Consider the following 25,810-nt stretch of genomic DNA (forward strand, 5'->3'; position numbering starts at 1 on the left):
CAAGATAAATAACTCTATTTATAATAAGTAAAAACACCCTAAATAATGTTGAAAAAATAATAAAAGAGTTCTAAATAAAATAGAAAAAAGAATCCTAAATCAACTAAAAAACTAATACAACTCCCACATAGTAGTTTCTAGACCTTATCAAAAGGCCTTCTCAATGTTTGATTACTATGAAATTTTAACTCTATATAAAAACAAGCCTTTAAAACTATCAGAAAATTCTTTAGCTCGATCTAATAGTTGGATCGAAAAATATTCTTTACAGAGTAAAATTGTGCATTGAAGAATATAAGTCCAAAACCGCCTTTAATGTTCTTAAATGATACATATACCTTGTCAATGTGGAAATCTACAAAACAAGAGAAAATACAAGTTGCTGACATGGAAACCCTTACTAAAATAATTCCAATTGTCTCCACCTATATTGTTCTTATAGAAAAAGAATTCTTGCTAAAAAGAAGTTTACAAATCATAAGGAAACAAATAGCAAAAACTTATACAACAACTTTTGACCTAACTTCAAACATGTTGTTATCTCTCATCTGAATGAATTACCGGGACTATAAAATATACATAGAAAGCTTGAGATGTTTAGTTTCCAACTCAACTAGAATTATAGAAAAATTTCACTTATAGCTCCAGATATGGTCCAAACAGTACATAAAGGTCTAGTCTAACAAATTTCCAACTTCTTAGCTCAAATATCCAGAATCAGTCCAATCAATCCCTCTTGAATCCTCGTAGTTTCAAACCTTATAATATGCATAATTGGTGCCTTTTAATGGATGCTTTGGGGATGGTCACTGATTCATATAAATAAGATTAAAAATGATTATTACTATTTTCATTAGCATTGGTATTATTTTAAAAAAAATTGAGTTTATCACTAATATATATAGTTATATTCATGTTATTTTCTTATAGGAATTTGAGCAAAAAAAAATGTTTTAAATTTCATTAGCCTTGATAACCTTGAATTATTGAATGAGTGAATTTGTGAATAACCTAACCTTTTTTATGGGGAGGATTTAAGTTAGGAGACTATTAAGACACCTTTGTCTATTTTAACTTTAGATGATAAACATATCCATTTTGATGGTGTGATGAACTGAGTGGAAATGACCATCTACTGGAATGTCTAGTTGATGACTTTCCATACCACCACAAGATCAAGATCCTTATTTATATGTTAATGATGGAGATAATGTTTGATTTATACTTCTTTTGTGTTAAACCTTTTACTTTCTCAATATTTTGGTATTTTGTTAATGTTGAATTACTTTAAATTAAAGTTCTCTATAGTCTTGACTATTTAGAAATGTTTTAAAATTGAAAATTATGTTTAGATGTTTCACATTATATTTGTATTGTATAATTTGAAGTTAATTTATTTTTAGATTTGAATTAAAATATGTATGTTGAATTAGTATTTTGAATTGTGTGTGTGTGTGTGTGTCACACACACAAAACACAAGATCCATAACGGAATATTGAAATGCTCTAGAACTAAAATAAGAAAAAATGAAACACTAATCAGAATAGAATTGACAACCTTGATTTAGATGTTGAATGTTAGATGATCTCTCCATGTTTGTAGAAAATGCAAGTTCAAGAAGTCTTGTTATTCTAGGAATGGAACCCTTTATTTTGTTGATTGAGACTCAACTTTTTGACCATGGAACAAGTTCACTTCTACGCCTTCAATTTCATTTGAATACCATACCTATGTTAGGCTGGAATTTGTGTTGAGACATTTAAAAGTCAGAAGCTTATTTGCACTCAATAAGGAAGGCACGCGAGTGAGAAGTTGCATGAAGAGATGGCATTTTCTTATCTGGATTTTGGGGAAAGTTAAGAGAAGTTTATCTAGTTACTAAGGTTTTATTTTGCATTGTGATTCAATTGTACTTTAAAAAAATTATCTAGTATAAAAAAATTAAAAATAATTATTTTAATATATTTACAAACAAGAATTATTTAAAAAAACATTATTTATCGCAATTCTTTACACGTTCAGGCTGGTGGCATAAGCGAGTGAGTTCTCTGTATCCTTCCATGTTCGCTTCATTGTCTAGGCGGTTGTTGCTTGTCCCTATAGTGCTTTGCAATTATGCTTGGGAGGAAAAAAAAGACATCGCTTATCCCTTTCAACCCCGATGTATGAGATATTTACAATCTTTTTCCTACAAGGATAACCTCGGATTTGTGGTAGATGGTGTGCTTTCTGTAGGATAAAGAACAGTCACCCTTCTCGAGCCTCTTTTGGAATATCACCACTTTCCAACCTTGGATTCATTAGATTGGATAGAACGCATAAGATAAGGGCTAAGGCATCTACTTTATGCTCTCTCTCTTCTCCTGATTTCTCTTGCGTGCCAATTCACTATTTTTGTGATGTGATGCCATACGCAGAGAAAACGAGTTGGGAGTTGAAGAAACTGGAATTCGAAATAGATGGCAAACAGGTAATGGATCGAGAGGGAAATAATTTATAAAGAAATTGCGAGTACTACAAGGTATAGAAATTAGAACGCAAAGAGAACACTATTCAAAAAGGAATATGTAGATGCTGGATGATTGCACGAGCTCGAATCTTGATTTATGCTATAATTTAAGCAAAAGTGGAAGGTGGGTATCAAATGTCAATGACCCCTTGGAAGTTTTCTTGATAGAAAATGAATCTTCAAAAGCTGAAGTGTGAAAAAATTGACTTTAAAGTGCCTCTCCTTCATTTCCAGTGGAAGTTTAGATAGATCCAGCCGCAAAGACAATCAAAAGGGTGATTAAAGAGCTAATGAGAGATTATAAAACTAACGAGTGTTTAGTCCAATAATAACACTTGAATCAAAGCGGTGTCTCATCAGCCCAGGTACGGATGACAATGCTCAGAACCTAATCCTGAAATAATTTAATCTCATTGCGCGAAAACCAGCCATGCTTAAGATCTAACCTGGTAAGAGCTTAATCCTGTTGTGCAATAACTGGCCCGAAGGTTCAAACTGGAAACTTCATAGCCCATTATATATCAATGCTCAAAATGAAGACATGGAGAGCGATAAATTAGCCTTCAAATTCAAAAAATGTACTAAATGATATAGCACATTAAAATTCGCTGATATATACACACACCCACACACACACAGCTTACGATCTGTAATTTGGTTATGCTAAGCAGCTTCACAGTACAACCCAAAGCTGTTCTCTCTGTTTGTCAAGGCAAGAAAGCGCCTGCATCATTGGCACGATTTATATTACCATCATTGGCATTGCCATCTTCTCTAGTGCTCAACTCAACCTCAGTGGCATTTCCACCACCACAAGAGGAGGAGGAGGTGGAAGCAGGAAACTGACCACATTTCTGACACCTAGCCACCACCAAAATCTGACGGCAAGAGGGACAAGAGGAATGAGAGCCGAGCCATTTGTCAATGCATCCAACATGGAATCCATGTCCACACTGAGGCAAAACCCTCACTTCATCTCCTTCAACAAACTCACCTAAGCAAATTGCACACTCTGTTGTTCCAAAACTGGTGGTGGCGCCCCCACCTCCAGCAGAGTAAGTGAACCTGGGGAGAAGCTGGAGGTTCTTCTTCTTCACACCCTTGTTAGCTTTGGCCTGAGGAGGTGGTCCACTGGAGGCGCCACCGGTGACACGGCGGAGCCAGGCACAGCGAGCCGCCGCTATGAGGCCCACCACACATATCAATGCACATAAAAGAGCTGCTAATATAACGACAAAGTCGGACTCCAGGTTCACCGCAGCTGGTGGCTCAGCCGCCTTGGTGTTGAGTATTCTGGTAAAGCGAGGCATGAATGATTGCAGTGGAGCAGAGCAAGGATCGGGATGTTGAGTTGTTGGAATGTTGATGAAGTAAATGGAGATATCAAGAATTGAATTCTTGGAGGAGGTTCTTGTTTTTATAAACAAAAAGAGGGGTGGGTTGGGGTTTTCAAGAGATTCAAAGATTGGTAGGCAGTTTCAGTTCCCATGGGGATGTAATGAAAGGGGGATGGGAGCAATTACAGAGTCAGTGGAAGTAGGGGGGGCAGGTCCTCCTTACTCTATTATTATTTTATTATTATTTTTATTTTTATTATTATGGATAAGATACCCTGCAATTTCTTGGTTGGACCAATTTGTTTGATTTTAAATTTAATCAATTGGTTGAGATAATAATATCTTTTGGAGTTTTGGTACCCTTATAATAATAATAATAATAATAATAATTTAAGTTATTAAGAATTTCTTCTTTTTTTTGTTTTAATTGTTGGAATATTATTTGGATCATTTCAGTGTAAATCCTTTCTTATTCAGTCTAACTTTAATTCGAATTGAATTGATACATCTCAAATTTTCCTTACTCTATTATTATTTTATTTTTATTTTTATTTTTATTATTATGGATAAGATACCCTGCAATTTCTTGGTTGGACCAATTTGTTTGATTTTAAATTTAATCAATTGGTTGAGATAATAATATCTTTTGGAGTTTTGGTACCCTTATAATAATAATAATAATAATAATAATAATAATAATTTAAGTTATTAAGAATTTCTTCTTTTTTTTGTTTTAATTGTTGGAATATTATTTGGATCATTTCAGTGTAAATCCTTTCTTATTCAGTCTAACTTTAATTCGAATTGAATTGATACATCTCAAATTTTCCTTACTCTATTATTATTTTATTTTTATTTTTATTTTTATTATTATGGATAAGATACCCTGCAATTTCTTGGTTGGACCAATTTGTTTGATTTTAAATTTAATCAATTGGTTGAGATAATAATATCTTTTGGAGTTTTGGTACCCTTATAATAATAATAATAATAATAATAATAATAATAATAATAATTTAAGTTATTAAGAATTTCTTCTTTTTTTGTTTTAATTGTTGGAATATTATTTGGATCATTTCAGTGTAAATCCTTTCTTCAGTCTAACTTTAATTCGAATTGAATTGATACATCTCAAATTTTTTATTTCATCTTTTGTTTAAATGTAGTATTTGTTTAGTATTGTAGTGAAGAGTATTTTTTTAAAGTATTTTTTAATTAAAAATATATTAAAATAATATTTTTTTTATTTTTAACTTTAACACATCAAAATTATCTAAAATATTAATTTAATATTTAAAAAAAACAATTTTAAAATTATTTTAAAAAAATAGATTGTAACGCAAAAATAAAATCTTATTTAAGCTCTTAGTGAAATATTGGAGAATAATACATATATTATGAAGTTTGAGGAGTAAAAAATTTAATGATAAAGATGATGATGATTTCATATAATTAATTCAAGTAAATTTAAGCATAGCGTGTTAAAATAAAATTAGTATTTTTAGTTAGCTTGTTTTTCAATATTAAGGAGCATATGACATTATTTTATTAATGTTGTTGATAACTGGAATTATCTTACTTTTAACCAGAAAAAGCCTAAATCTAATCCTGCCATTAGAAGAAATTTTTATCTTTGTAGATAAGGTTAAATGAGCCGAAAGTGTAAAATGTTGTTTTGGCTAGTTGATACATATTATTAGCTATTTTTTTCAAGTTATTCTGCTTTTTAAAGTGTTTTTTTCTTGAAAATATATTAAAATAATTTTTTAAAATTCATTTTTAACATTAAAATATTTAAAATACATAAAAATAAATAAATAAATAAAATTTTAAAAAAAAAATTCCAGTTGAAACGCCACTCCAAACACCCCGAATCGACTTCTACTATTTTAAGTTAAAAGGTATAATTTAATCGAAATTATAACACATTAACAAGCTGTCGGTGAATCATATGATCCTTATTCAAAGAAAAGGGGGGGAAAAGTCCTAAAGATTACTAATGCAATTCTGCATTCACATTACTTTGGTGAAGGAATTCTCATTAATCCCAAAAAGCAAATGTATCTGTCAGCCAATTTACTCTTGAGAGGAAATCAATATATCCTTGGTTAATTAGTTTAAGTTGAAGGTATTTGGGAGCTTTTAAATAAATTGAATTTTTTTGGTTTTAAATTAATTATTTTAATTTATTTTTAAATAAAAAAGTATGCTTAACAGCAACCTTGTCGGGGATGACTCCTAATCGACTGACTGTCTGACGGAGGCACACACGTACTTATTCCGGCTAAACAAATTGCGGCAAGCATTAACTGTATTTGTCTCATTAAGTTGGTGTCAAAGTGGTGTTGGCAGCTGCTCTAAGATATATCATTTTTTTCATTTTCCTTTTTGGAAGAGACGACACATTATGTGCCCCAGAGAGAAAGACTATCCGTTAATTCCATGGGGGTGGAGTGTGGGCTCAAAACAACCCAGAAAGCATGAGAAATGCCAAGTAAATATTCTTCATAAAAAAGAAGGCAATGAGGTCTTCTAATTATACCTAATTATAGGACCAGAGAAGCACAGTGCATTCAATTAACGAGGTTGAAAGAAAACGGATAATGTTCAGTGAATTGTTGCCGAAAGTTCAAGGCTATTGGCAGAAATAGCCTTGCTAAACATGTGCAAAGTTTGGCAAACAGCCACTCTCTCACCCTCCTTCTCTTGACTCCCACTTCACATCCAATTGAAATTATCTTCTCCTGGGCAAGCATTCAAACATTAGTTGGTGGATATCATGGTAAAAACATGTGCCAAAATTTCATAATTATTGGCGGGGGTTTGTTTAGGATCGAGCCGTGGTTGGGTTTTTGTTGGTGGATCACACGGAAAAAACAATAAAAAAACATGTAGTTTTTATATTTAGTTAGGTGTGGTTTGTGCTTTAAAAATAATATATTAAAAAAAATTAACCATATTTTTGTCTCAAACATACACATCTAATGAATAGTCACTAGGTCATGTCAATATTGCCTTGATGCATATCTTGTTGGGATATGAATATATTGAGTTGTATTTCTTAGGGCCAAAGATAATATATTCATTATAATATAACTTAAAAATTATTTGAAGGATATATATATATATATAATTATGTTTGTTTTTATGGTTGAGAAATATTTTTGTAAAAATTTTAAATTAATTTTTAAAATGATTTTGATATGCTGAAATAAAAATAAATTTTAAAAAATAAAATAATAAAATAATAGTAATCTACGCTCATAATTGAGGTGGATGTGAAGTCCAAAATTGACAAGGATGCATGAGACCTCAGTGTGTGACATGACCAATACCATCATGATAGGTAACTGATGCCACGTGCATATCGATTCAAACGACAGTAACTAGCTTTATTAATTGAAATAGCACCCCCAGGCCCCAGTTCCGTCTGTGGAAGGTAAAAGCTGATTGGTTTGTGTCATGTCATCATGGAATTAAATCCTATGGTACGGTACTTATCAAAACAGTTACTAACATCTTTTATTATTATTATTATTATTATTATAAATATTCAGATATTTTTATTAATCTTTTCTGAGGGAACTCAAACTCGTAATTATTGATAAGTAAATCCAAGATCTGATCAGTTAAGCTATCTGGTAGAATTAATTACTAATATTTATTTGTGTAGTGGTATGTTTTATTATTACAAATTTAAAATATAATTATATATAATATCTAAGGTAAAAAAGAAGAAAAATATCCGATTAACCAAAGAATTTTCTCTACTTGGATAGAAAAGAAATATACAGAAAGTACCATAAAACCGTACCATCTGTAAACATGGATTGAGAAGTCCTTAAAAAAAGAACTTAAAGAATGTACAGGGAACATGGGCTGTCGTGTTCTAATTATTGTTGATGGATTATAATAAAAGTAAAGAAAAAGGAAAAGAAAATGCGGCTCAATGGAGGGATCAATGGGCACACAGACTACCTTCGAGTTCAGCTTTGGGATTATAGGGATAGTGATCAGGCAGTTTTAGAAGCATCATGCGCACCAGCAAGGCTATGATATTTTGTCTACCGTGGTATTATCACTTTTGTTTGTAATTTTTTAATATATATATATATAGTCATGAATTGTGATTGATACGTAAAGACATGGATTACCAAAAAAAATTAAAACATATCAGTGTTTTATTGTTGATTATACACAGTACAATCCATATTAAAATTACTATATTGTTCTTGGTGGGCAAGCTTGGGTTTTGATATGAGTTTTTTTCATGGAGCTTGTTAATAATTACATTAAAGAAGGTGTTCATTAATAATTTTATGTTTTTTTCTATAGTATAATTACCAAATGACCATTGAAAAAAATTACCTTTAGTTTAGGGGCTTTCCGGGTTTTTCATATTTGTTTTTTTACTATAAATGCAAGGTCATTTTAGGTTTTTGTTATGAATTTTTCTTTTAATTTTTATATGGAGTTAGGGGTGATTTGATTTTTTAATATATATATTAAAATTCAAAAGTGGATGGTACCGCCCACACTGTTCAGGTGGCGCATGCGCCACACAATATCGAATACCACCTGTCAGGACAGCGTTCGATGCACCTCACTACCCTTCATCATGGTGGTGAGGCGTGTGTTCTCCGACGGCATGTGGAGGAGCTTCGTCAATGAGTTTTTTCCTTCCTCCCTCTTTTTCCTCTCTCCTCCTAGAAAACTATGCTGGCCATTGTAAAAAAAAAAAACTAGTTATTTGTTTGTTAAGTTAAATTAGGTCATTATTCTTTTGATTGTAATATATTTGGTCTTGAATCATCTATTGAGTTAATTTATTTTTTCAATTTCATCTGTTGATACTTTATTTTTATATCATGTTTGATCCTCATTCTTTTAAGTGCAACGTATTTGATCTAGGATCATTTATTAAATTAATTATTTTTTTCAATTTCATCCCTTTACACTTAGTTTTTATATTAGATTTGGTTCTTATTATTTTAATTGTGATGTTTCTGGTCTTGAATCCTTTATTAAATTAATTTGTCTTTGGATTTTATCCCTTGATGTTTTATTTTTATATCAAATATGGTTCTCATCATTTTGATTATTAGTTTTAGTTGTTCTTATCCTTTTATTAATTGAAATTATTTTTCAATTTCACCCCTTATGATTTGGTTTTATTTTGTGTGTGTCATATTTGGTTCCTTTTCTTTTCAAATCTACATCTTTTTAAATCACTTTTTTTATTTGTTTTTTCAAGTTTACCCTAGTTATTTTGGTTGGTTTAAAATTTTACATTGTTATTTTTTTGGGTTTGCTTTTTATGTTGTGATCCTACCTTATAATCTGTGTTATAAATTGTGAAGATTGGATCGAGTTGGCTTCAGTTATTTTTAAAATTTTCATCCATCATCATTGAGTTCATTGAAAATTGGTTTTCTTTGTTTTTTTTTTTTGAATTTTTTCATGAATTTGATTTTTATCTTCAGTTTAATTTTTTTTATATATATATTTAAGGTTTGACCCTCAATATTTTGATTTTTAATTTTGATTTTTAGTCTTTTTATCAAATTTTAATTTGTTTTCAATTTCATTCTTAGATCCATAATCCTTATTTTTTTTAATTCGGTCATCATTCTCTTGATTTTTATTTTTTATTTTCAATTCATTTGTTAATTATTATTTTTTTCAATTTTTCCCTTCAATTTAAAATTTTAGTTTATCATTTTAGTTTGTTTTTTCGAAAGGGATTCTTATTCTCTTAATTGTTATTTTTTTATCCTTTATTTTTTTTATTTCATCATTTCATCATTTTATTTTTTATTTTTTTTATTCAATTCTTTTTAAAATAAAACTTTGTTTTTTAAAATTATTTTTCTTCTATTGGATTATCATGTCTGCATGATATTACTCGTGAGTGTAACAACCTCACTTGATTTTGGTTGTGCTTTGTTTTTTAATACTTTTTTTTCATTGATTGTTTTCTTAATTTTATTATTTTATAGTTTGATTCCTGAGATTTGACGATTATTATTTTTTTAGTTTTCTTTTAATTATATAAAGTTGTTGATTTTTTTTCGCTATTTAAAATACAATGATAATGTTTTAGCATTATTTTTTGAAGCTGCAAAGAAATTAGTCCAACCCGCGAAGAAGTGTGGCTCTTAATCTAATAATAAACTAAATTGTGACCTAGCACACATGTAGTTTTTAAATCAAAAGAAAGAAAAAAAAAGAAGAAGAAGGAAAATAGACGTAATAAAGGGAGAGAATATGAGATTATTAAAAGTGAAAGGAGTAAAATTAAAAAAAAAAGAAATTTAAAAGAAATGGAACCGTGGCCATAAACTTATACACTGTTAAAAAACAAAATTATTTGGACATAACAAAACCATGGGTCTACAGTGTTAAAAAAAAACAAAAAAAAAAAAAAAAACTGCTAGCATACATAACTATATGGGCCCAGGGGTGGCAAAAGCCTCCTTCTGCCCCCCGAGGCCTCCGTCCCTGACCATGCGGGTCTCCAGCTTGTGATCCCAAAGCTTTTATAGACTTGGGCTCAATATAGGTTTTTGCAAGTTATGGTAAAGATTCTTATAACTCTAGACTTATTGACTTTATACCCACGGGCTTAACTCATTTACTTTTTTATGAAATCAAGTTATGGTTTTGACTAGTTATTTGACTCCCTGGTTGGTTTTTTTTCTATAAAAAAGAAAATTTAAGATTTTTTTAAAGTGTTTTTTATATATAAAAAATCAAAATAAAAAAACTTATGTGTATATCTAATAAAATAAATTGAAAACTATATGTGTTAATAAATAAATAAATAATCATTAATGATAAATAAAAATAAAATTCATTAATAATAAATAGAATATTAGAAATTGTTCAAAAAATTGATTTTTTATTTAATTAAATAAAAATAAAAATAAACATACATGGAATTGATTAAATAAAATAAGAGGCAAAAAAATATTATGAAATTTTACACATTACAAATATTATCTGAAAATAAATATCTTGCATATGCATCTTTTTCCAACATGCTTTTTTTACATATAAAAATATTAAGCAAAAAAAAATTCTTATTAACGCATCTAATTATATAAATTGAGAATAATTTGTGTTAATAAAAAAAATCATTAAAGATAATTAAATACTTATATGAAAAAGTCGAGAGGCAAATATAGATCAAGATATTTGATTCCAAAACATGAATCTTTTATTCAATAATGTACAATAACTATGTTTATTAAAATTATTATTTTTTATTTAATAAAATGACAGTGAAAATAAACACACACATAAAATTGACTGAATAAAATTATAGAGAAAAACAATGTCTCCCGATGTTTCACTTATTATAAATACTATATATAAAAAACATTTCAATAATATATAACATAATTTTTTTTTAAATGAATTAGAATAAACTCTTCAAAAATTAAATACATACAACATAATAAGAAAAAACCACTATTTAAAAAAAAGTTAAATAAAAAAATAAAAAAATCAGAGAGAAAGGATGTTTAATGAAATATATTTTAAAAAAATATTAAGAAAAAAATATATAAAAAAGTATGATTTTTTCTAAAAAAAAAATTATAAAAAAAAAACAAGAGGAGAAAAGAAGCCAAGTATTGTTGGGCCTGGCAAGAAATGCTGGTGCCTTGTCCATTAAAGGAAGAGCCCACGTGCAGGCCTGCAAGAGAAAACTGTGCTTGAGCCTTATTTTTTAAAATAAAAATCTTTACACCAAGATCAACAATTTAGGTTATCAGAATCGATGAAAATACTGATTTTCTTTCTATTGTTGGATTTTAACAACCTTACTCATCTCTAAAATCAAGGATTTAAAAATAACAAAAATAAAATTTTACACCAACGTTGAATTGAAAAAATATTGAGGGATGGAATATATATAGATTGTAAGTTGGAGGACTAATGTAAACATTTTGTGTGAACTGTAAAACCATCATCCATTAATAATGTTTTTATTTTATTTTATTTTGGTGCTTTATCTTTTAATTTTATTATTTGTCAATAAATTTAATTCAATTGTTTTTGAATTTGATCCAAAAAGAATGAAATCACGTAAAAAAAAAAAAATTGAAAAAATATATATACATCTACAATAAAATTGGAGAGAATGAACAGTGTTATGTGCACTGTTATTAAACTCGGCTCGGCCCGGCGGGTCGACCCGGTGGCTGGACCGGTCTGGGTTTAATAAAAGACCGGCTGTGGCAACAGCCCGGCCAAACCCAGGCGACCCGACCGGTCGACCCGGAACCCGGGCGAACCCGAACGAGACCCGGTTTTTTTTTTCTTCAAATGTGGGATTTGAAACCCATTAGTATATATACTCTATGTTCCCATGAAAAAAAGCATGTTTTTTCAATGTGGGATAAAAACCTTTTGGTTTAAATATTTCAACTTAAAAGGATAACATAGTATCTTTTCAATGTGGGATTTGAAGCCCTTTCATATATATACTCTATGTTCCCATGGAAAAAACCATGTTTTTTCAATGTGGAATTTAAAACTCATTAGTATATATACTCTATGTTCCAAAAAAAACCATGTTCGACATGACTACTGTGGGATAATTGACGTGAAAGTAGCTTCCACATACCTACTACTCATTGACTCGTTCCAATAATCCCAGTCATTTTCAAGTGCTAGGAATTTTTTTGTTAAGGATTGTGATAAGATCTGACTTTGGGATAATCGACATGAAGGTACATGACTACTGCTCTTCTCGTTGACATGCTCCAATAATTAATTACTTTTAACACTACCAACATCCTTAAAAAATATTATTACCATTCCAAACGTTAATTACCATTAGCATCTGACTCTCTCTCTCTCTCTCTCTCTCTCTCTCTCTCTCTATATATATATATATATATATATATATTACCTTTCTGACAAAATAGTCTTCATTTATTTTGCTTACTTATTTGTTATACCTGCAATATATATGTGCCTCCAAAAATACCTAATTCTTGTCTTAGTGTTGCGATTCAACTCTCTGTCTCTTTCGTGCAACCTATTATCCTCTTCTTCTCTAATCTAATGCCATTATTGGTCTCTTTCTCTGCCTTGTATTTCATGCTGAGAAAAAGGTTAGAGCAAAAGGGATCGAGAGCAGTAGTGTTTTACTATCGCAAATTCCCTTTGCGATGATATTGTATATGCCATGCTTGCCATAACATTTTTAATTAAAACAAAAAACAAAACCCATACCATGCATGGGTCTTCTAGCTTCATGTTGGTTCAATTCTTAGGTTACAGGGATTAAAAAACAAGTAATTCACTCCTTTTTTATTTGTTAATAAAGGGAAATGAGACTAGAATATTGCAGTAACGGTCAAGCTGTAAATTAGATAAAAGAGGATAGTTTTGCATTTTTAGCATAGATGAATAGTTAGGCTATTAATATTTAGAATATTTCATTAATTTTTTTTCCAATATGTAATACTCAGATAACTAATATATATATAATTAATAATTGATACCAAAATCTTAACAAATATCACTTTCGTTAAATATTTTGGCTGATATTTATACATTTGTTTTGTTAAATAGTTGTTTATATAACAGTCCTGAAACCATTGACGAGTTCAATTCTGTCTAAAGAATATATAGAAACCTGGACATAAAAGTGCTAAGCACTGAAAGCTCTCTCATGTTAAGATAAGAACGTATAATTAAACAAACCCTGTACGTCCACTTTTTTCATAGGACCATGTCAAATTAATTGTCCACTTGTTTTTTTCGATTACATCGGCCTGTTATTTTTTATATTTTAAAAGTATTTAAAAAATATATTTTTTTATTTTTTTTATTTCAAATTAATATTTTTATATGTTTTTAGATCATTTTGATGTGCTGATGTCAAAAATATTTTTTAAAAAACAAAAAAACTTTATTTTAATATATTTTCAAACAAAAAAACACTTTAAAAAACAATTATCATCACACTCTCAGTAAAATACAATTATTATTATACTCTCGAATAACCCAATTCATCTTACCAATAACTTTAGCTAATTTTCCACACTCACAAGATGTGTTTTTATTTCTCTGTCTTTTAGTCTATATCTATGGTAAAAAAAACTAAAAACTAAGAGCCATCAGTGTACTTATACTGTGCATCAAGGCTAATTCAATCATAAATGGCTATAGTGTAATGATTTTTTACATCATGAATTGCTTGCTATAGTATAATGGGTTTTTCCCCTACAGTAAAGATGACCTCTCCAAGTGTATAGATTATAATAATATTAGTCTCAAAGTGACACTGACCTTGGTGATTTTTTTAACCAACGTACTTGATCTTTTGGCGGTAAGTCTAACTTGGTACGGACTCCAGACAAAGAAGAAATAAAAAAATCCCTCTCAGCTTCAGTCAGGCGTGATTTACGCCATGAACCTATCCTTCTCTTGCGTATAAAATAGTAACCAGGCAGTTGGCAGTTGGCAGTTGGCAAGCAATTTTTTATTAAAATAGATCTCTAAATCAATTTGCACGTAACTTGACTAATCCTATTGATTATAAAGTTAACGACCATATAAGTCTCTGGTGTCTATCATATTAGCAACCACAAGACTCGAATCTAAGACCACAAAAAAACAAACCTCTTAGTTACAAGTTTTTACTATCGGATCACCTACTAGATAGTTATTGACAAACAATTCTTGATTTCACGCAGGTAGGTAAATAGCATTTGGCATTTTACCAAGATTATCAAAAATTAAATATTATTTTTATTAAAAAAAATTAACGTATCTAATATACATTAAAAAAAAAGGAGGGATTGAGATTTGTCTAATAGACAGGCTTTTTTTCTTTTGACAAATCTTATTTATAATTCCTCGCAATTGAGATTTGTCTAAAGGTTTAAATTCAATCATTTAATCCATTATCTGAGAAATCATATTGGGAATGAAAAAAAAAAAGAAAAAAAAAGAAAAGAGAGACAATGGGCTATCATAAACTCTAATGGATAATCATAAACTGATTACGATATTTTTTTTAAAAACATAATAAAAATGTGATTTTATTAATTTTAGAAAATATATATGAAAAACTTTCAAGATTCAGTTGTATGCATAAAAATAAAACATTTTTTTTTAATAAAGAATTTTTTATTGTTTTAGTTTTTTGAAAAAAAATAGATATTTTAATACCGGGTTTATATTTTACAGTGTAAATCTACGAAATGATATAATTAAGCTAGATGTAGACAATTCATCTAGCACACAAATAAAGAAGAATGTGTTTTCAATTTGCAAAAAATGGTACAATTTTGTTAGAACCTAAACTTTTAGATATGATTGGCTTAAATGAATTTTTATGTAAGGTTAAAGAGAAATTAGTTTTTTTTAATTAATTTTTTGAACTTTATTATAATTTTGATAAAAGAAAGATTCCAACCAAAAATGCCTATGATTTTCACTTATGCAAAAATCCTACTAAGCTAATTTAAGCATATCGATTGAAAGGAATTAGTTGGGTAAGAAAAGAAAGGAAAGAAAAGATGTTAGCACACTGCTTAGGTGGTGGTTGCTTCTTAATGTCACCCTTTTTTAGCAATATCTCTCGTACGCGTGTGACCGCAAAGTTTGAAAAAATATTGCTTAGATGCGCTTTTTTTCTTTTTAGACTTTGTTTTTTATATTTTTTTAAATTTTAATGTTTTTAAAAACTTTAAATTAATATTTTTTTAATTAGAAGATGTTTAAGTATAGATATTGTAATATGCCCTTGCTATTCTACAAAAAAAAAAAAAGACAATACAATTAAACAATTAAACAGGCAAATTAATCCAGAAAATTTATTATTTAAATTTTGACTCGGTAAGTTTTAAAGTTAAATTCAAAATATATTGATTTAATAAAAATTGATTAATTTTATAGAATTTTAGAAAGCTGGTTAAACCATGTCTAAACCAACACAAATAAATAAATAAAAAGAAAAAGAAACAACATTGTTTTATTGTGGAGAGAATTGAGTTATATTTTTTTTTTGGTATTTTGGAGCATGGTTGTGGCTATTTTTCAAAGTGTTTTTCGCTTGGAAATGCATCAAAATAATATTTGTTTATTTATTAAAAATTATTTTTGACATGCATATCAAAATCTTTTGAAAACATAAAAAAAAAAATTTGAAGTAAAAAAAAACTTTAAAAACACTTTTTGAAATGCAAATATAACCGGTCTCATTTTTTTTAATTTATAATGAGTCATGTCCGACCCGAACATTTGGGTGACGTCCGAGTAATTAAATTAACTGCTGTGAATCGTAATGACTCCCTGTCTATATAAACCAAGCTAAGATGGTTGGGATTCACAAGCAAACGTGATTTCTAGCTAAAAGAAGCAATGTTTTTCCTCACCTTCAACTATTTCGTGATCCTCATCCTCACTGCTGCGGCATTTCTTTTACGACAATATTATTTCTTCAGTGCAGGTTAGTTCTTTGAGATTCATTCAATGACCTGCAAGCATGTATAGTTCTTTCTCAAGTCACCACACAAAATGATCCTTTGTATTAATGCAAAGATGGGATCTTAGTGGTCTCGATCGGTAAGAATATTCTGATAAATAAGCTGCTGCTCTCCTTCTAATTTTGTTTTCAATACCTTGATTTCTTGATATATAAGCTGTCTTGATATATATTATGGGGTTAATCATGCAATTTGTCTGTAGTCTCAACAGAAGAGCTTTGTAAGAATTCTGATTTAACGGCATCAATTTGCAGATCGAGTGAGCAGGAGGCAAAAAGGAAATGGGAAGCAGGGGGTTCCTCCTCCATCTCCAGCTCCGGAGGCAGAAAACACGAGGCGAGCTTTCCCACCTCTCTACTTGCCTCTCGGACTAAATCACTTTTAATTTAATTAGTTGGCTTCATCATGTTATTACATATAAGCCTCACAGCACAAGCAAATGTATTAGATATTCGATCTTAAATAAAAGATGCGTGTTCGGTGCTTAGTTCAATTTACTCCCCTCTTTGTTTTCTTTTTTATTTTTCTCCTCCTCTCCCTGTGTTCTTGTCGAGCTATGTATATACATAGAAACAAAAAGAAGGGCTTCCAAGAGCTCAAGGTTTGGGAGGCAATTTCAGTCTCAAGCTTTCAATGGGTATATGGTGGTGATGATAAAAAAAATATTAAACAGGATGGGATTTTTAGCCAGTGGTATTTCGAGATATTAGCAACCCGCCCTCTGTATATTATCGATAAAGGAAACTCGGACGGAATTTTTTGCTCGGACACATTCGTTTGATTTTCAACGGTGGCGAGGACAACGATGACTGTGAACATCATGGTACCGTCTGTATACACCGGGAGTGTATTTCGCAGTGTGGTTACGGGTGCTTTTTAAATAATTTTTCGTGCTAAAATGCATGCCAATGATTTTTTTTATTTTTTAAAAATTATTTTTTACATCAGCATATCAAAATGATCCAAAATATACAAATCAAATTAAATTTTAATAAAAAAATTAAATTTAAATTTTTTAGAAATGCAGCCACAGCCGCGTTCCCAGACGTTGATTAACCATCTTCATCACAAGCCGACATTCCTTGTTTGATACACTGTGGCCAATTTATGGAAGGGGTTATGGTAGTTCTTGGCTTTCTCTCTCTCTTTTATTCTCTCTTTTTAAATGTTCTGATTTTGATCGTGATGCTCGTCTACATATTATTAATTGAATGCAAATAAATTTTGGTTTTTAATTATTTTCTTTGTTTGATAGAAAAACAATTGTGGATAGAAAGAATAGAGACATAGACATAACCAAATTAACTTTTTGTTCACAAATGTTATTTTAAACCATTCATAATTTTAATCTTTATCCTTATATTTATATTTGGATAATTGATTTTAATTAACTTAATTTTTATTGTTAAATCTGAGAATTAAAAACTATAAAAATGAACGCCATAAATATATAAAAGAAACATAACAAGAGAGAGAGTAAAAAGAGAGAAAATATCAACTAAATTGAATCCGATCAAAATACCTAACACGATCACCATCTAATGAAAGTCCTAGATAATCAGTTCATGGATACCTAATCTAGATTTTTATTGTTGAATTTGAGTGATAAGGGGACTTAAATTTCTAGATCTAAAAAGTTTAAGATTACATTTGTATGTTGATTAGTTGTTTAAAAGTGGCTTTTGATGTTAAATTTTTGTTTATAATATTGAGTGGATTGTTTTCATGTCATTTTTACAAATATAAAATAAAGTTTATCTAAATGATTAACAAGATAACAAAAATCCGTTAATAAATTCAAAAAATGGTAAGGGATCGTAAAAAACAATGACAAATGACTCATTTTTTAAATGAATGACACATTGCAAATTAATTTTTTTTTCTAACCCAAATGTTTGAGATGTACATCTTGGCCAATTCCAAACCTAAATATTTTATGTTTTTTTTTAATTTACTCGTGTGTGTGTGTGTTGGGTTTGAGTTTTTAAAGCTATTAGAGAGTGTGTGTTTTTTTTTTTTTGTTGAAAATAAGTTTATTGAAATTTTTATAATGGTTTTGTGGATGTTTTCAAGTGAAAAAAAATAAAAAATAATTTTTTTTAATCTAAAAACTTAAACCATGTCTTTCCGGTCACTTTTAATTATAAAAAAAAATAATAATGGACAACTTATGGTCTATCTAGATGTACGACTCATCATCCAATAAATTAAAAAAAATTTGAACGAATGATGTGTTATTTTCCCATTTAAAAAAAATACAGAGAGGGAACTAGGCGAACATGCATGGGCTTTAGCCTTTTAGGCTAGGCTTTAACCTTTTAGGCTGGGCCTAGTCTTGGCCATGCCTTTTTATATTTTTTTTAGTTTTTAAATTTGATTTTTAATTATTATCTTTTTTATTTTTTTAATTGTTTAATTTAAATATTTTTAAAAATGATAATAGATCTTTTGGATAGTTCTTATAATTTTATAATATAATTAAACCTTTATAAATTAATACCCCTAGAACTATGAAATTTATTAATTAATTGATATGTTATTTTAACTTTAAATTTAAGTTAGGATCAAACAAAAATATTATTTGATTGAGGATATATTTTATTATACTTTATCTTTGATTTTACTTTTTGTTATATTTAAAATAGATTAGTTGTATTTATTTTATGTATTTATAAAAACAAAAATCATATATATATATAAGAAAAAAATATTTATATTTGTATTTATCTTTTACTTCTTATGAAAAATAAACTTTTCATTTTCATTTTCAATTAATGTTTTTATATATATTTTTTAATTTGGTAGTTAATATATTTTTAATTCATCATGTTAAATAAATACATCATTTTTTCATTTTTCATTTAACAAATTTTATGATATGAACCTATATCTATAATATTACTGTTTCTTTTTTATATATTTGAAATTAACTAAAAATCCTATATTGGCGGGATTAAGCTAAGTTAAAGAACGAAAAAAATATCAATCAATTATATAAATATACAAAAATAAAATTAATGTTAAAATAATTCAATTAATACAAAACAAATACTAACATGAAAAAAAAAATTAAAATTCTCCATTACATTGTTTAACCTAAATACAAAAAGATTATATATAAACTAAGCTAAAAATATTATTCTAATCTTAATAAATAAAACAAAATAAATATATTATTTAACAATTAAATTCTGTATTTCACTATCCGAATCCACAATTTTCCCTCAGAAATTGATACACGAGGATGATTCATCAGTTTATGCAAACTACGGTTCTTTTGGAGGGGCAGGCTTGACAAAAGAGAAATCGTCTTCATTTCTGGTTTCTTCTTCCTCATATTGTGGCAAGTTAACTTCAGTTGGGTGAACATCATCATGATCATCATCCACTCTTACGATAAAGCTGGTAGTTGCTGTTGTGGGTGACAATGCCTCAGCTTCTAAATCAGACACGTCTTGATCATCATAAGAGTATGATGACCGGGTTGAGTGCCCGGTTGTTTTGAAACGTTGCAATGTGTGCGAGGAAGAGACGGTAGACACAGCCGGGCTCACACTTCCCAACGTCCGAGCAGGAGTCTTTCCTCCTTTCCCATGCCTCTTCTTCACAGCCATGTGCCACTTCTTAAGAGCCTTGGATGTTTGTTCGTCGAAGACTGATTTCTTCATCCGCGAACCCATCTGAGAGGTGGCCAATGATAAAGATTAGTCTCCAGGAAACCATAGAAAACTTCGAGAAATAAGCGTCAGGAAACAGAACTAGCGGTTGATATTGAAACAAAACCATCGTTTCTAGTAACGGGGACATGATTTGTTGGTTGATCAAAGGCTTGCTTTTCAGAACAAATAAACAATTTGAAATTAGAAGTTTCTTTTGTAAGATTTTACTTGATTATGTTTGTTCCATCTCAAGCTTCTAAAGATACCAGAGGGAGTTGAAGGTACCTGAGTTACAAGGGCATACAGAGGAAGTGTGATGTAGCTGCACAGAAATAGAGCTCCAACCCTGCAAGGTCATGGAAATTTAGTCTATCAGTTCATTTTAAAATAAAGACTAATGTCCAGAGCATGGTCTTTTTCCATGCTGAAATTAGGTGACTGATAATGATATCGTCTATAACATGTTTGTAATGGATTTATCACTAGAAATGGCCATCTGTTGAAATTACAAAAGCTTACCCCAAAGCAACTTTGGCTATAACAACATCGAAATTGTCATGGAAGCAAGATTTCAACCCAAATGAATACTGCATGTGTAAACATACATGTTAAGCGAAGGATGAAAGGAGTAAAGAACAGGAGCAGACAATACATTATTGCATAACAGAGTTGCTGAAAAGAGTGAATTACCCATATCCACAAGAAATATGTTATCTGGAATGCATTCTGCACTCACCATGAAATAAAGAAAATGGCAATTAGCATACTTACAGTTAATTACTATGAATAAAGCAAAGAACCTTGATATTCAAAGAATCTTAAGCTAACAATTCCGATGTAATTATAGGTTATGTAAGGTTTAGTATCTGTGGAGGACGCCATACAGTACCTGAAATAAAGCAAAATGGATAAGATGAAGAAGCAACTGAGGTCGACCAAACCAAAAATATCTGTCTGAGCCTTGCACAAGTGGCATCCCTTGGACTACTGCATGTCTGTCCTTGATTTCAAGAGCCATCTTCATCATAATGACCTGAAGTTTTGTCCCAACAGCTAGGATAATCTGCAAAAATGAATGGTCAGAACAATGATGTTTGCTCTCAACCAGGAAAATTGATCACTGAGAATAGATTTCTTACAATCACAGGTATTATTGAAGCCCAGAACAAAGATTGCCATCCTGAAAGGGACACAGCACATCAACATATTAGACTGTCCTCAAATTCAACTTGTAAGTGCTTTATGCTCTAAAAATTTCCAAAGAAGAGGAACTTACCATTAACATTCAGGAGCAAGAAAATAACAAAGGATGCCCACAGAACAGGACTGCCAGAACATCAAAATAAATCAGGATATATAAATATTTGAAATCTTGTGAAAAACCAAAGAAATATAACATGAAGAGAGAGAGAGAGTTGAACCATTACCTTACTCCCACAACTAACTTGAAGTCATCTTCCAATGACCGTTTGAGGTACTTACGGAAGTTAAACTTACTTCCAGGAGCTAAATGGACCTACATAAACATGGCACTGTCAAAAATAAAGTAGCAATCCAGCACTTGAAAAATGAATCTGTGTATGAAGACTCACTGTGATAAATCCATTACGCAATGTCAAGTAGTCAGACCTGCTAACAGAACTGAAAAATTGTTGAAAGAAGCATCCCTGCAATATATACAGACAAATTTAGACCATACAGTGCTACTGAACACACCAAACATATATATATATACAAGGAAGAGGAAGAACTTGGTGCTAGTTAATTGATATATTTCTTACAACGTGAAAGAAGAATGGAACTCTACTCCAGAAATTGGTGTGTGCTCTCACAAAAGATGTCTCGTGAGCAAGCCTGAATCTTGAAGGATCTATGCATAAGATAATATCCAATATAGCATACAAACCCAGATAAGCAAATATGATGTTTGGATTTAATGAAGAAAAGTTAAAGCTAGAGTATAAAGGTGGAATCTGGCCTTTAAGATAAGACAGCATACCATTTGAGAACTCATAATCATGGGACAAAGTCTCCAGCTCCCACCGCTTCCAGGCACGACTCTGTAAAAAGTAACTAATTACTACTAGCTAAGAATTTGACCTGGTACATCACATTATAGGTCAGGGGAAAGATAGTTTGTCAACTGGCTTGTCTACCTAGATTTAGACATTAAATTTTTTTTCTAGTTTAGTCATTACTATAGATCTTATTTTCCAGTAATGCACATAACCAATTCAGGCAATTAGATGTTTGTAAATAGCATAGCAAAACAAATGTATTATAAAAAGAACATTTCCATACCTTCAGTCTCCCAAGTGTCATGGTAATAACACTAAATAACACATGAAAAATTGCTAGAAAGAATATGAGGATGTGTAATTGATGCAATCCTTCAACAGATATGAGCTGTTCATACCCCTGCAGGAAAAAATCAAAACGGTTATCATTTTGAGCAAGACATGTTTCAATGTTATTCTCTCATACGGTAACAAAGAGAAATTTTAGGATCCTACCAGATCAATGCGAGTAAATAAAAGTTAGTATAAAAATTAATTACTCTAAAGCAAGCAACACCAAGAAGACTACAGAAGTATGGCACTAACTAGTGGAATGGTTATCTAGTTACAACACTTAAGTTATTGTTCAAAAGCATGAAGCAATGGTACCTTCAAATATTTCATAAAAGGAAAAAAGGATCTTCAGAATTGGATAAACTGTGGTTTCTATTCTCACAACTTCTCATGCAGCTCCCTATAAGATGCCTAAATGTTAGATAACATTAAATTTCAATACCAGGAACTAATATCATTTAGCAGCGAGCAGTTTCTTCTGTTGCTCTAGATTTATTCAAGATCCCACAATAGCATGTGTATTGTTTTTAATCAAACTTGGCATGTTCTAAGATCACTAGTTCCAGAAAGCCTATTCAATGTTAGTTCTGCACTATACCCAACAGCATCAATCATCAATCCCATTAAACACTAGAATGTGTCACTTCGATCAGCTTTCCCCCACATTTATCACTTTGTTCCTTCAATGTTAGTTCTGAAATGTCATGGCCTAAGTTGTGAAGGTAACTATCTCAAAAGCATCAAATACCAACCAATTAACTTCTGGAAATCTTATTTCAAGAATCAAAATGCATTTCACGTTACTCTCAACATCAGAACAACTCTATTTCATTCCAAAAAACATGTGTGTCTAATTTGGCATGCCTCATATATGTTTGCTGGCAGAGGGTTTTTCTTCTTCTTTTTGTGGCACTTCTAATCATGCAACTAAACTAGGTGGCCTCATGCAAATACATATAAAAGCATCAAATATCATATAATTTAGCTTTGGCATGCCAGCACCTACTCCCCCACCATCCACTATCCAAAAGGAATTATTTAGAAAGCATTCTTTTAGTTGTTTCCAGTAAAATGATGCTTTTAATTGGTTGTCATTCAAACAATTTCCAACCCTTCTTTTATACAAGACTATTACTGATACATTTACAGCACACAAAACTTGCATGCTAGTCATGACAGAAACTTTCATCAATAGTCTACCACTTGCACATTTACCTATAGCGATGAGAAAATCTTAAATTATCAACCATGAAGAACAAGTTTTGCAGCATATACACTTACATCTTTGCATTTCACTGCACTCTCAGCACCAGCTAGAAATCTACGATCAAACCACAAAAGTGCCCTGCGATGTTCCCCTTCGGTGCTGCTACTTTTTTCACTGCCTTCTTTCTTACAAGGCAACATGGTGCCCGCAACATCTTGGGGAACACAGATTTTTGCAATATAACTCTGCCCAAAAGTCAGGAGCAGTGATATGAACCCTAGAATCATCAGCTCTGCAATAATCATTCCAAACTCAGAATTTCCTCATAACAATCCCACTAAAGGAGTACATAAAAAAGCATTAAGAAAAAAAGTTAAGGCTAAAGGAGAGAATCATGATCATTAGTATTAGTAAATAAAGCTTAGTTCTTTACCAGCTTTAACCTTCTCCAAGGCTTCAAACAAAGCTTTCTTATGCTTTTCTGTAAACCACTGAATTGAAAAGAAAAAAAGGAAGAAAATCATCGAGTTAGGAATTAAAGACTCAAATAAAAAAATCATAAATTTGACAGAAAGAAAAACAATTATTTTAACCAAGTAAAGTTGGCATTAGAAGAAACAAGAATAAAGGAAAACAAAAAAAAATCATTTTTATCATAGCAGTAGTGGGAAAATTGAACAAGATTCAAGCAGGAAAAAAAATAGGAAAAGAAATATGCACAGTTTTATTCATGACTTAAGAGTTCTTAATTCTTTTTTAAATAATATAAAACAGACATAGCATTAATGGTTTAACCCCCCCCCCCCCCCCCCCAACAGCAACAATGAAGAAGAATTGAAGCGAATTAAAGAAGCAGGATGCTAAAGAATTTGGTGATGTTAGTATCCAACAAACTCTGCTACGAAGAAGGCAAAACAGTAAAAGAACATCAAGTATAACTCAGAAAAATTAAAGAAAAGCATTAAAGACACACAAAAGAAAACTTACTGTTCCGACTTTGTGAAGAATTTTTTCCAAGAGAATAGAAATGATGATGATAACAGCACAAATACCAGCAACAGCCCACGTTGGTGTTTGATCAAGCTTCCTCGTTGTATCACTACTCTCACTTGCTGCACCAACCACTACAACGCCTCCATAAACAGTCCATACGGACAGGCCTAACAACACTTTCATTTTAAGACCAGAACAGTGGAAAGAGACGTAAAAAGAGCGGAGAAACGAGTGAAAAGGCCAGATAAAAACGATGGGGTTGTTTTGTCTGAAATGAAAATGAAAGCTTATGTCAGAACAGAGAGCATATATAGCTAAAGAACTTTGGATCCAGAGAGGTTCAGCGCAGCCAAGGCGGTTCAAACAAACACGGTTTGATTTACCATGGAGATAACAAAACAGCTGCTGAGATTGTTATGTTTTGACTACCTTTTATTGTTGATAACTTGGATTTTTTTTATTGAGCTAAAGACTACCTTGGCTGAGCCGATGGCTTCTGTGCATACATAGTGCACAGCTAGTATTATACGTAATACTTTTTGTCCAATTCCACTCAGTTTTTGGACCAGCCTCGGGAGCAATCATTGTGCTCTTCTACCTGAAAATCAGCCTAAATAGACCACGACCATGGGTAAAGCATTTAATTATTCCATCTTAAGAGTTAATTAGTTTATCTTTGATATTTCAATAAATACAAGAGAAAATTTGAACTATTTGTTACGATTAATTAATGACTTGGAATAATTATTTTTTTTGGTAATTATAATATCAATACGGATGGATAACTTGCCCAAAATCTGAAATGAAATAATTTAATTTCAATTTACAAAAACTACTTTGAAGATATGTACCATTAAAATAGAAAAATAGAATGAATGCAATTTTTTCTTAGATGATTGATATTAAAAAATGAATTTTGGAAAAAAAATAAAAAGATGAAAATAAAAGGAAATATTGATTAAAAATAAATTTAGCAATTAAAGATCATATTTATAAGTTTAGATTTTGGGATAATATCTAAAAATAATTATTAAGTTCATCTAAATATATCAAACAAATACTTGTTTGAAAGGAGATTAACATGCAAGTTTTTTTTTTAATTTATATAGGGTGTTCAGGTTAATTTGTGTGTATCTCGATTAAATTGACTTAAAAAATCTTCTAAATTAATTAAATATCCTTTTTATTCTCAAACTAGAAAAAAAAAATTATAACACATTTTTTAACTGAACTTCTTATGA

At 30.3% G+C, this 25,810-nt stretch overlaps 2 protein-coding genes and 1 long non-coding RNA gene across 3 annotated transcripts; 1 reads left to right on the plus strand and 2 right to left on the minus strand.

Moving 5' to 3' along the window:
- Positions 1 to 2,999: 2,999 nt before the first annotated feature.
- On the minus strand, positions 3,000 to 4,060 carry LOC7492116 (RING-H2 finger protein ATL8). The gene has a single exon (XM_002307164.4). It carries the CDS (start codon positions 3,818 to 3,820, stop codon positions 3,218 to 3,220), a length of 603 nt encoding a protein of 200 aa, XP_002307200.1. The 5' UTR covers positions 3,821 to 4,060; the 3' UTR covers positions 3,000 to 3,217.
- Positions 4,061 to 16,111: 12,051 nt separating this feature from the next.
- On the plus strand, positions 16,112 to 16,852 carry LOC18099096 (uncharacterized). Its single transcript, XR_002981613.2, has 2 exons — positions 16,112 to 16,322; positions 16,614 to 16,852. It is a non-coding gene; the product is annotated as an uncharacterized LOC18099096 (long non-coding RNA).
- A 2,483-nt stretch (positions 16,853 to 19,335) lies between these two features.
- On the minus strand, positions 19,336 to 25,084 carry LOC7492117 (MLO-like protein 8). Its single transcript, XM_002307165.4, has 15 exons — positions 24,564 to 25,084; positions 24,010 to 24,067; positions 23,651 to 23,868; positions 22,320 to 22,436; positions 22,018 to 22,078; positions 21,800 to 21,888; positions 21,611 to 21,685; positions 21,446 to 21,534; positions 21,295 to 21,344; positions 21,158 to 21,198; positions 20,908 to 21,081; positions 20,709 to 20,744; positions 20,538 to 20,605; positions 20,304 to 20,364; positions 19,336 to 20,039 (listed from the first exon to the last, which is right to left on the minus strand). Exons 1-15 carry the CDS (start codon positions 24,750 to 24,752, stop codon positions 19,626 to 19,628), a joined length of 1,740 nt encoding a protein of 579 aa, XP_002307201.2. The 5' UTR covers positions 24,753 to 25,084; the 3' UTR covers positions 19,336 to 19,625.
- Between the last annotated feature and the right edge of the window lie 726 nt (positions 25,085 to 25,810).

The sequence above is a fragment of the Populus trichocarpa genome, chromosome 5, assembly GCF_000002775.5.
Source record: "Populus trichocarpa isolate Nisqually-1 chromosome 5, P.trichocarpa_v4.1, whole genome shotgun sequence".
In the NCBI taxonomy this organism is placed as follows: domain Eukaryota; kingdom Viridiplantae; phylum Streptophyta; class Magnoliopsida; order Malpighiales; family Salicaceae; genus Populus; species Populus trichocarpa.

Coding starts and splice junctions, on each gene's coding strand:
- LOC7492116 (XM_002307164.4), bottom strand. CDS start 3,820: ATGCCTCGCTTTACCAGAATACTCAACACCAAGGCGGCTGAGCCACCA.
- LOC7492117 (XM_002307165.4), bottom strand. CDS start 24,752: ATGAAAGTGTTGTTAGGCCTGTCCGTATGGACTGTTTATGGAGGCGTT. Junction 21,082..21,157: donor CTTCAATAATACCTGTGATT/GTAAGAAATCTA, acceptor TCATTTTTGCAG/ATTATCCTAGCTGTTGGGAC. Junction 20,365..20,537: donor ATAGCCAAAGTTGCTTTGGG/GTAAGCTTTTGT, acceptor ATGACCTTGCAG/GGTTGGAGCTCTATTTCTGT.